The sequence below is a fragment of the Heptranchias perlo genome, chromosome 27 (assembly GCF_035084215.1).
Source record: "Heptranchias perlo isolate sHepPer1 chromosome 27, sHepPer1.hap1, whole genome shotgun sequence".
Lineage (NCBI taxonomy): Eukaryota > Metazoa > Chordata > Chondrichthyes > Hexanchiformes > Hexanchidae > Heptranchias > Heptranchias perlo.
The window spans coordinates 31,900,577-31,912,806 of NC_090351.1; the positions used below are offsets into that span (position 1 = coordinate 31,900,577).

A 12,230-nucleotide genomic window follows, 5' to 3' on the forward strand; every position below is an offset into this window, starting at 1 on the left:
ACATGGACTGCAGTGGTTCAAGAAGGCGGCTCACCACTACCTTCTCAAGGGCAATTAGGGATGGGCAATAAATGCCGGCCTCGCCAGCGACGCCCACATCCCATGAGCAAATAAAAAAAAACTTCAGTTATTATGTTATGATGTAATCAAGCCTTGTTACTACGTATCTCTTATTGAGCTTTGCTGGCTATGATGGAGCTTGAGCTGCTGCTGGATGTGCGTCAGTAAATGGCCTCAAACCTTTACTGCCAACTAGTATGGTCTCCATGTATTTGTAATGATGAGGTTTGATTGCAATATTCCACCCTCTAATATAATAATCTTCAGTTGGGAAGGTGCATCAAGTTGCACCGTACTGTACTTGTATGTGTGAACGTCATCTGAATGATGGGCACTAAGAAATGAGTCTGGATGCAATTTTTGCTACTTGCTGAAAATTCTAACAAAATTGGAATTTGCTGTTAGCATCCATACATATGCACTTCCACTGGTGTCACTGTCAGGAGCGCGGGGTCGATTTTCCCTTCCCTCACCCAGGGTTTTATGTGGTCAGTTGTACCCCTCCTATTGCTGCCCCTGCTGCGATCAGCGAACCTGGCACAGATTAGGGCTTTCTTGAGCATTGTGCTTTGTAAATAACCACTTAACCAGCATTAACCAACAGGCCCAATACAGTTCTGGTATTTGTGCCTAACACTTGATTTTCAATTTTTATGCTGTAGACCTACAGATTGGACTGTGAGATCTTTGCCATGGTAGCAAAGCAATTGGTCAACCAAGAACCGACCATAGAGAAACAGGTACAGTCAGCTCTGAGGAAAAGCCTGCATCAGATCGGCGAGCGCTGTCTTGAAGATCTGAAGAAAAGTATTGCAAAATACGATGCTGTAAATGCAGTGAAGAAACCAAACTGAGTATTACTGAAAAGACTCGTAACTGAGCGATTACATCCAAATTTTGGCATGGGTACATTTTAAATTTGTTTGTATTTCTTTTGGCAATTTTCTCTGCCAAGTTCTCTTCCCTTCCGTCCTAAAGGTATTGGCTGTACAGTTTGACAGTGCCAGTCACCCTCTGGTACCTCACTTTCTTCCCTCCCCCCCCCCCCCCCCCCCACCCCCAAATAGCCATTACGTATGTGTTAGCCTTAACAGTGAGCATTGGCAGGCTATTCCACTGTAGAGAGCATCCTAGCTAAGCCCGATCCTGCCCTCGCCCAATGTCAGCGCACGTTTCCAGCAAATGGAAGCCCAGAGCTGCAGCTGCAAATATTTTTCTTTCTGTCCCTAACGCAGGGATGCAAAGGCCAATTGTAGCACACTTACTGCAGCCCCAGCTGAGATGTAACTGTACTGACCAGGGATCAAACATGGGAGCTTCCTGCTCCATATGGTTCAGATATATTTTGTACATTTTAAATACAGCCATTTAACTGGACTATCGGAAAGTTGACTGGCAGACCATAAAAAAGACAGGAGCTAGATCTCCTCAGCTATCATTTAATGTATAATAAAAAATAGACATTTTATTGTAATGGGTGACACCCTGAGTTGTGTTTCTTTTTAGGAAAGACTCTTCGTTTTTTCACTTTAAAAAAAAATGTTTGTGAAGCTAATGTGTGTTTTGTTACAGCAATGATGTGGAGATGCCGGTGATGGACTGGGGTTGACAAATGTAAGGAATCTTACAACACCAGGTTATAGTCCAACTGTTTTATTTGAAAATCACAAGCTTTCGGAGGCTTTCTCCTTCGTCAGGTGAGTATGGGAATCCCACACTCACCTGACGAAGGAGAAAGCCTCCGAAAGCTTGTGATTTTCAAATAGAACAGTTGGACTATAACCTGGTGTTGTAAGATTCCTTACATTTGTTACAGCAAGTAATGGAAAACTGAAGCACTCTGCAGAACTGTTAACAGGGGCCTGCAGAGGGTACAGGCCCACAATTAGGGTCCAAGCAACCAGCCAGAATGCCTGGGGCAGTTGGGCGAGTGGAGACAAAAGTTCAAGAAATTTTTCTATGTGTCTTTTTGATTTTTGCTCTATATTCGCATCCTCTGGTGTGTAGTTTGATATAAAATAATTTTTAAAAAAAAATTCATCACCTGCCATTGTTATAAAGAATAAAGCTATGTTTTTGAAAATGTCATGCCTGTTAGATAATTATTGAACTATAATTGTAAGATGGTTTTTGAGTTTGTTACCCCTGTCTGCGTTCTCCCCCCCCCCCCCCCCCCCGCCCTTTTCCCTTGCCTTTGTTCCAGTGAACCACAGGCCATCTGTTTGGCCCTCCCTCAGTTTATGGTTCATTATTCATCAATTGCGAATGGATGTGTTTCCGACTCCAACCACGGAATATTTTCTTCAAAAAATCCTTTGCACAATAATAACTGGGTTCCAAAACTGTGGAGACTGTAATTGTTCTCAACTGGTCCAAAAATGCACAGCTTTGGCACCACAATGAGACTGAAAATTCACCACCCCCACATATACTGATTTACGGTTTAACTTTGTGCAGTGGTTTATAATGGGTGTGTTGTCTCAAACCATTTGGATCTCCATTGTCCCGTTATTTTGTCTTTCTACCCTCTGTATACCCCCCCCAATCAATTTTTGCCCTTTTCTCTTTATACTCCCACCCCTGAAGCCTCATTCGATGTTTGGTTCCACAACTGCCCTAGTATCTTGTGCAGGTGACATTCTCTCCCTCCCAGATTCATGCACATCTCCAAGGAACTTTTGCCCCTGGAACTTACATACGTGGAGATTTTGGGGGAAGAGGAAGAAAAGTAACTTGAAATCCACAAAGAGCCCAAACAACCAGCCCTCTCTTTTAGAGCAATCCTTTGACCATTTTATTGTGTCATTCTTACATCAGTTCACAACAAATCCTTACGTTTCCTTCTGTAAATAAGCAATTTATTGACATTTCAAATATTAAAGCACAGATTCTATTCAGTTTACACATGCACCTAATAAGCATAAATAACATCCACAGTAATTATACCAGTATTAAATATGCACGGTAATGTGTTATTTAGAACACGTATATATAAAATGATTTTTATAAGTAAATCTGTAAAGTATGGTATTTGTATTTACAGAGGTTTCAGTCATAGTAACTTTAGGTAGTTACTGCTCCTGTAATGGATAGTTTATTAGCCTGTTGAGGTCTTGGCCTGAAATCTGTTGCATCTGGTGTGAGTTCATGTGGCTTGGATCCTGTGGAGACTGTACCCATTCTTTCAGTGATGTCATCAAAGGGATAAGTCTTAATGTCCATTTTGCAATTGAGCTCTTAGACTAAAAGCTTTATGGGTTTTGAAAGTTGCAGTTTCAGGAATGTCAGTTTACTGGAAGAAGTGCATCATTTGGGTAAAATAGAAACAGAAACTGCTGGAAACACCCAGCAAGTCAAGCAGCATCTGTGGCGAGAGCAACAGAGTTAACATTTCAGATTGATGACCTTTCATCGACCTGAAACGTTAACTCTGTTTCTCCCTCCACAGATACTGCAGCATTTTCTGCTTTTATTTCCAGCATCTGCAGTATTTTGCTTTTGTATCATTTGGGTATTGGCCTTCCATTTTTTTACTCTCCTAAAGGTAGTCAGCCATGTTAAGAGTGTCAGCTCCTTGGGGACCAGTAGCCCTCTGGTACTTCACCTTGACACGGAATGCTGGCGAGTTGTTGGGATTGCTAAGGACACTACAAATAACCAAAAAATTTTAGCAAGGGTGATTACATAGCAATAAGGAATGTGACCGTGACTGATTTTAATGGTGTTTATGTAAATGGAGAAAGCATTGGTAACTTGTACAGTTGATTGAAAATGGTTGTATAGTTAAATCAAAGAAAACACTTCTTGTTAATGTGACTTAAGAACCAATGGCTCAGTTGGTGAGGTCAGCATACAGGCCGGAAGGTCCCAGATTCAATTCCTGGGCTGTGATGATTTAGCAAACCTCAGCTGGGATGGCAGTAGGACCACTACGGTTGACCTTATTTGGCGAGGGTAGGGTAAATCAGCCAGGGTTCTCATTCCTGTACACTATGACTAATGTTGGAAAGTTTGCATGTGTGGATAATCTGGTGTCATGTCCCCATTGTGACTGAATAGTCTCAAAAGTCATTGTCCAGACTCACACTTGGACACCAATCGTTTGAACAAGGTACCAGAGGGCAACTGTTGGCAACGGAAACATAGCCCAGCAATGGAACCACACCTGAGCAAGGAGGGAAAAGAATTGTCATCAAAATAAAAACTCAGAGCCATCGGGAGAAACCATCTCTTCAAATCTATCTTCCATTTTAGAATATTTTCACATATGTTCAGTACAGATTTAAATACACAGCCTAACTGTGAGTTGGATTATGTTAGGCTGCCTAGGAAATGGTACAATTCTTGTTCTTGTGCGCTTTCTTTCTCTGTGATTTACCTCTTTGCGCCAGCACGACGTCAGGTGCGACATTAGGTTGACGAGGCTCTCTACTGAAGTGGCAGCCATTGCTTGTTTTTGGTTGTGGGATTGGTTGTCCTAGAAAATAGCCCTCTTCCTCTGAGTCTGAGGAAGAGGAGGAACATGTGGAGCAGCAGCCATCATCGTCTTCACAGTACAGGCCGAGAAAGTTATTCAAAGTGGTATTCTGAAGACCACTGTCCCCTGCCCTATAAAAGGCTTGTTGTCGATGTGGCAGCTTTGCTTGGGGTTTCTGACATATGGTTGTCTGTATTAACTGGTTATAATGTTCCAAGAAAGTCGTGTTATTAGTGTTCTCCAAAGATCGCTCAGTGATCGTGTGGAGAGCCTCATCAGAACAGGATCTCTGAACTCTTCTGGACTGATGGCGATGGTTCCGGTAGTTACCTTTATGCCTGTACACTTTCCTTCGAGTTTGCTCACTCATTGGTGTCTGATGACACCTGGTTCGTTCCTTTGGTTTTGAAACTGTGGTGTCAGAAAACGTGATTTGCTGGGGTCTAATTTGGGCCGCAGTCCTCACTGGAGAGACGGACTCTGGCTTCCATCTTGATTGTTGTGACATCCCCTCTGGTTGCTTGGAGTTCAAGGAATGGAGGGACTCGGTGCTTCTTAAATGTGAAAAGGACTTCAAGTTGCTCTGTACTTCAAATCCCTTTTCTGCTTCGTGGTTGTATTCTTGGCCGGAAGGTCTTAATGGTTTTTGCAGCTTGTATTTGTCTTCATTTGAAGCCCCTTGGGGAAGAAATGAAACTTTATTAGATTGTACAAAAACTTAATAACTTTATATATTAAATACCCTTCCATTTCAGCCTACACATCATCGAGGGAGAGACAATGCATTGGTGCACCATTTGACCATTCTGAAGTTGAGGGAGAGGCATAGATGGAAAGTAAGTAAATTTGGGCTGTCACTGTGCAGTTACAGATCAGTGATGCTGACAGCCTTGGAACAGGGTAAGGGAATGGGGACAGGGATCTATAGTAAGAAATAAGGAAACTGTTTTAAAATAGGAATCCTAGCGTATACAATCTTTTTGCAAGTTGTAACCAGTTTTGCTGCACCTTTGATGCTGCCATCAGTACTTTATTGCTAACTCTGCACTGACTTTAGCTAAACTCCTCATTAATGTTAAAAACTCACTGTCTGGGGTGACATTGCTGTATTTACTTACTATTTGCATCTTGAATAAAGCGGTGTTAATGGTTTCAAAAGAAAAAGAAAGCTAGCTCCAAAAAAAAATCTGAAAACTTAACTACTGTATATATGGACTCTGAACTGAAGCTAACATCCAGACACAGTGGAATCCTGTTGCAGTTATAGATTGATTTGGCCAGGAGCCCAAATGATCACAATGACTGGTCAGTAGCCCGGAAGCTGGCTAGCCCCAATATGTACAGCTGATCCCATGATTCACGATTTGTACTCCATTGTTTGAGGAGCACTCAGTGGCACTTCAAACGGCTGACTGAATAGTTGCTCAGCCTCTCCTTTGCCAGGGGCTGCTTAGAATGTTGTTGTTTTTCTTCTTTTGTTCCACTCATTGCTCTTGACCGATTCAGAGTGGAGCTGTTTACAGTGCTGGTCAGCACCAAGCAGCAGTGCAGACATTAGCTGCTTTTATGTTTTAATTCAGATTTCAGGAGTTCAGCATCGAGGAGTTTTCTGTGGCCCCATGTCAGAGCCTTAGACCCAGGTAAAGGCAGGCTACGGAAAGTGGAAGTACACTAACAGCATAAATGCTGGGCGCTGGCTCCCTGGTGCCAGTTTCTCTGAGTCCAAATGAAAAGAACAATATAAAAGCAACTTTGAGTCATTAGGATCCATTTCCAGTTAACCAGTTAAGGACAATTAGGAGCTCATTAGCAATGTCATTACTAATTCATATGTTAGATAATGCAAGATTAACAATAGTACAACTGAGACAATCGTCTTTCAACAGTAGGGAACTGTCACACAATCACTATAAACAAAGGCCATGGCATGGTATCAGATGAGGTGTGCTTTCGGAAAGCAAATTTTGATCATTATAAGCATCTGATCGCTACAAACGGTGTTCAGTATAACCATATTCCACTGCACTTGTGAATTAGCTTGATGTTGGATTTGTCGACAATATGGAAAAAATTTGGATACCCTAACAGTTTTAAGAAAAATGGCTGTTAGTGTGTTTAGTGCCATAGTAGTTGTCATGTGACAAAAGTCTTTATGTGAGCGATTTGTCATTTGTTACTGAAATTAAGCAGTGGTGTAATGGCAATTTTAGGAATGGGTATACTGTAAGAAAGAAGTTGCATTTATATAGCGCCCTTCGCGGCCAATGAAGTACTTTTTGATGTGTAATTACCGTTGTAATGTAGGGCAACGCGGCAGCCAATTTGTGCACAGCAAGGTCCCACAAACAGCAATGAGATCAATAACCAGATAATCATCAGAAATTTCCTTGGAGTTTCTCCCAATCGGCTCCCATAACTTTGGTGGAAGATTGACGGAATCCCCGGATAAACTGTTTGAACGGGATTTCCACCAATCTTACACCTAAGTTATGGTGGCCGATTGGGAGAACCTCTGAGGAAATTCCCAGCAAATCTGTTCTAGTGATTTTGGTTGGGGCATAAATATTGGCCAGGACATCATGAGAACTCCCCCTGCTCTTCTTCAAATAGTGCCATGGATCTATTATGTCCACATGAGAGGGCAGATGGGGCCTCGGTTTAACATCTCATCTGAAACAGTAATTTCTAGACTTTGGTTCCAAAGTCAATCATTAATAATATTATGTAAAATAGCTCCTTATGACAGTAATTGCCACACATCCTCATGGGCTTTATCAGAAGATGGTTTTTCACATCACTGTGATCTTATATTATTTGTCATCTTGTCTTTTAGAAGCGAGGAGCTAATATACTTTGGGTCCACAAAAGGGGAGGTGGTCTATTCTGGTTTGCAATTTACGAATTGCTGTGCTTGAGATGACTAGTGCCATTTCTCCTCATCCTTCATCATATCATCATTATTCTGCTCTTTCATTGATATGTTACTCTTCAAAATTGAGGTTTGATCAAATTAAAGGTGGATTAATGAACTCAGTGAGCAATGGTTGCACCTGATAGTGTTAAATGAGAGCCTTTCCTTCCAAGGGGAGCTGATACGGTCTCGGACGAGATGTACTTAAATCATTAATCAGATACCAGGTTTGAGCAATAGGTGAGGATAGATCAAGTTACTGATCATAAACCATTCATAATTATCTATTTAATAGGGTTTAGAGAGAAAAAATTTATGTCATGAAAATATGAAATATATATCAATGTGGATTAGAATGGGTATAAAGAATGAAGAAAGATATAGCATTGTGGCAAAGAGGGACATGTGTAATTGCTTTTAGGGTAAAGTCATGCACAAGCCCCAGCCTCAAAAATTTGGACAGAAAAATTGGCTGTCATCTCCTCCCCCTGCGTAGGCCCCCAAGGCTTACTGTAGTAAGTTTCTGGCTCCAATTTGGCCCACCTCCAGCATGCAAATAATTCTGGGGCTAGAAAGTCAGCTGGGTTCAGGCACAAGTTCTGCCTGTTGGACATCTCCCATAGTTGGATAGCTTAGACTGGAGTGTATGTGGAAAATATGTTGATGAGGATTAAGCAATAACATATTGGCCCCGAAAATCGTCAGCATCACTGTGCATCAGAGTGGGAATCTTGCTCTGCTGCTAACCTCTGCTCCTGACCCCGTTGAAGTAGCCAGGGTCAAAAGTTTTTTTTTAAAAAAGGTGCCAATTGGTCCCCTGAATATTCTTGCATTTTTCAAAGGTGTAACCGGCCAGGACCCAGGTGGGCATCACTTCCATCTCTATCAATCTAGATGCCAGGTTCTTCCTGGGTGTACAGATTGCGGGCATAAAGGAGGTAGAAACCACAGGAAACCGGGCAGGGGAAGCTGTCCTGCCAGCCACACCTCCTTGTGACATCAGGGGTCATATTTGGGGTGGACGGAAGCTCTGCCCACCCTAGGCTCCAAAGGACAATCATTGCGGCGACACTTCTGGGCGGAAATCTGGTGCTTCTGGGTCCCGCCCACTTTTTCCACCTACCCTGGGCCTCGCGCTCAATTTACCCCCTCCCCAGTATGCCTCAGGCCCTGGGGAATTGTGGGGCCACTATGTTTAATCCTCATTCATTAGCCTCAAAGTATGAAGCAATGGAAGGCAATGGCTGAAGTATGGCAGCATCACAACCAGGCCTAAAGCTATCTGTACTTGGTGATCACCAGATAACGATCAGGAGGAACCAGGGCTGAGTTTCCCTCCTAAGCCCAGGGCTGCTGTGGAAAATTATAGCACCTCTACCAGTGTCCTAGCTCCGGTCAGCTAACATAGCACAGACTGGGGATTGAGCTTCTGATTTTCCTGATCATTATGGTTCTTTCCCCACTCACCAGTGCATTTAGCTACTGGACTATCTGGGAGGCGGAGATGAACGGAGAGAGTGGAAGTCATTCTTAGCATGAGTTTTGTTATCACTCCTGTGTTAATTTTATTACCTGCAGTCGGGACAGTTGCCAAGGAATCTTGTTGGCTTCTTCCAATTTTCTGTTCTCTCGTCTTGTCTCTCAATCTCTGTGGTGAATTTTCCAACCTAATTGGTTGCTGATCCTGTGCAGGATTTTCTGAACCAGCTTGAACATCCAACCATTGATTCCGTTTGCTCCAAAAGGATTTAGTGGAACTATCTGATCCATCCCCTTGGCCTCCCTGTTGAATGCAGTACATGTCCAGCTGGTGCTTGAAAGCCAGGCTTTGATCAAGGGCTAAAGATTCTGTAGCCTCTGTTTTCTCCATCCTTTGGTCTTCAACAGGCCAGATCTCATGCCCATTACTATTTGGGGAATTGTGATCAATGACTTTCATGGCATTTTCAAGTCCACCTTTTAGCCAGTTAAAATTACATAATGTATCTGAATGGTCATTTCTTTTGTCTGATTCTTGATTATAGGTCAAGATTTCAACCTTAAGGCCTTTTTCTTTCATGAGATGGTCATTCTCTGATAGCCACTCCTCTGGTCTCCTTACCCCATTTTGAGGCTCAGTGTCTATTTTCACCAGCTCGTACTCTGTCTGCTGCTGCTGAAGTTTAACTGAACTCTTGCATTGCTTCTTGAGTTCTAACACAAGATCATCTTTGCTGCCAGGTATTTGGTCTTTGATACTGAGAATGTCCATGTGTTGAAGAATGCAGTCTGTGCTGTCCACAGGCAGTGTTTCCGTGGTTTGGCTGTGATGCAGGATTTGGGGCGATGAGCTGCTTGAAACGTTGAAGGCCTTGGGGTCTTCTCCAAGACTGAAAATACAACTCGAATCTTGGGACTGTGCTGACTGAAAAGCAGAGTCTGAGGAATCTGAGCCAACTGGTTCTTCCATGTGGCTGCACGTTACAGAGCAGAAGACTTGACCATGTCTGGAGGTGAAAGTACAGCCTAAGAGAGGCTTCTTGCATTGAGCACAACAAAAGCAAGAGCTGGTTGCATGCCAGTGCTGACCACTGAATGTTATTTGTCCATAGTCGATACCTGTTGATTTAATGGCACAATATTGAATGTGTGGCTTTAACAAGAAATTTAAAGATTTTCAGAACTCAAGGTTGAGAACATGCAAACTGGAAAAAAAAAGTGGGAAAATGACATAACCATCGACAAGCGGTGACAACTAATTACAAAAGACCGTGGCTTGTTTTTAAAGTATTTGTTTGAATACTGCCCTAGAATGACCTCATTGAGAACCCTGTCTTATATCGAGTTTATTTTGATGATCTTGAAATGACGAAGGAGAAAGCCTCCGAAAGCTTGTGATTTTCAAATAAAACAGTTGGACTATAACCTGGTGTTGTAAGATTCCTTACATTTGTCAACTCCAGTCCATCACCGGCATCTCCACATCATCAATATAAATGGACATAAATATTGTTGATCTCAGTAATAGATCCAAGCCAGTTCCATAATTATGGCATTAGCACTCGCAATTCAAACAAAAATATCCCCTCTACCAAAAAGAGGCAGATATGCAGAGAAAAATTAAAGTTTCAATTGGAGAATGAGACTTTACCTCAACAATGCATTAAAATTCCAGTCTAGCTCTTGAGCTAAGACAATTGGGAATTTTCTTATTTTATATTCACTAATCATCTCTCTTGCCCATTTTAGATTTTTATTTTTTTTATATATATACTCACTAATTATCTCTCTGCAGGTTTCACAGTACTCTGCGTAAAGTGTCTCAAAGCAGCCGCAGCAATATGGCTGCCCTTCCTTCATGATGTATTTCTGTCCTCCAAGAATTGTTTCACATTCAGTGCAGCTGAAGTGGTCCATATGCCAATATCTGCCTTCTGCCTCTGTGCACTCTTCAGCAAAGATCAACTAAAATGTCAAAGAAAAACAACCATTGTTATTATCACACAGTAATGACACTCTTATACATTCACTGAAGGACCAATTTTAACCCTCCTTCCCCCCCGCCCCCCACGACGTGAATGGTGCAGGTGGGGGAATAAGATGGCGGTGGGGTTCATGCCACGTTCCGGCCATCCATCATTTTTCCTTACCTGAATTCAGGCGCAGGAAGGCCACCTGCCCCAGAGGAGCTGGGGCCTAATTTAAATGGCGGGGTCACGCCCTGCTGACATCATTAGAACATGCACGCCATTTTAACCGTGGGCCCAACTAAGGCCCACACAGTGTTAAAACTCACCAGTGAAAGCTCGTGGCAGCCAGGACGCTGGCTATAAGAGGCCCATGTAAGTGACTTTTAAAACATTTTAAAGGTTCCTTGTGCAAGGATACGTTGGGCCTCTGCTGCTCTGGACTTCCCACCCTCCCCTGATCTCGCACTTACTAGCTCCCTCCCCCAAACTGTACTTACCTTGCTAGGGACCGTTTCTGTATCCCCGGGACAGCAGTCTCACCCCCCACCCCGCCGCCTCCACCAATTTTGACTCCCACCCGCTGGCGGTGACATCGTTCCCACCTGCTTCAGGTGGGAGTCGGTGTCGGGGCGTGTAAATGAGGCCTTGGAGTTAAAATCTCCCCCGTTTCACACTGCAGGGGTCTGGACAGTTCACCGCCCACTTGGGCCCCCCCCACCAATCCCTGATTCCCGCCCAGAGTTAAAATCGGTCTTTAACTTCCTTCGGATTGTAAACCCTCAGAGCATACTTCATTCCTCTCAATGCAGTGGCTGAATCATTAAATCTTGATGATCTCCTTTGGAGCGGTGAAAATCCTGTTTTTAAAAAATTCTTCAAGGACACAGTTTCCTCATGCCTCTTTCAAATTAAACCAACAGCTATCACCTCTTTGGCATTACTCTTAGTCCTTCATCTATTCACATTCTTGGCCTCACTGTGTCCTCTTGCTCTAAATGGAACTCCTACTGTTCTATTTTTATAGCTGTCACCAAGAAGCTTTCATGTTAAACATTTCTTCCCTTCAACAACCCTTAACTTTCTCCAAAAACAAAATCCATTCAAGACTTGTCTACTCCTACATCTGGGGAGATTCTAGTACTTTCCTCCACTGCTAGACAGGCTCTGAGAAAATGCTTCTTGTCTGATAAGTATCTTTTCTCTGCCATGTTGTCGGTATCCTCCCTATCGCAAACTTGGCTTTTTTGATCTATGAGTATGGTCAGTGCCCCTTTGAGCACCCCTCTCCTGTTCCTCCTGAGCTTTAATACACACTGTTGAAATCAGGACTCGT

At 42.9% G+C, this 12,230-nt stretch overlaps 2 protein-coding genes across 3 annotated transcripts in view; one reads left to right on the forward strand and one right to left on the reverse strand.

Moving 5' to 3' along the window:
• The window catches only part of LOC137344533 (hepatoma-derived growth factor-related protein 2-like), a 62,892-nt gene extending 61,204 nt beyond the window's left edge, over positions 1-1,688 (forward strand). The window contains exon 15 of the mRNA XM_068007578.1: positions 723-1,688. Within this exon, the coding sequence (XP_067863679.1) occupies positions 723-914 (192 nt within the window). The 3' untranslated portion in view covers positions 915-1,688. The remainder of the gene's footprint in view (positions 1-722) is intronic.
• Positions 1,689-2,830: 1,142 nt separating this feature from the next.
• The window catches only part of LOC137344534 (prickle-like protein 1), an 87,758-nt gene continuing 78,358 nt past the window's right edge, over positions 2,831-12,230 (reverse strand). For both annotated transcript variants that reach the window (XM_068007580.1, XM_068007579.1), the window contains 3 exons: positions 10,706-10,892; positions 9,021-10,046; positions 2,831-5,215 (listed from right to left, as the gene is read on the reverse strand). In XM_068007580.1, the coding sequence (XP_067863681.1) occupies positions 4,386-5,215; positions 9,021-10,046; positions 10,706-10,892 (2,043 nt within the window). In that variant the 3' untranslated portion in view covers positions 2,831-4,385. The remainder of the gene's footprint in view (positions 5,216-9,020; positions 10,047-10,705; positions 10,893-12,230) is intronic.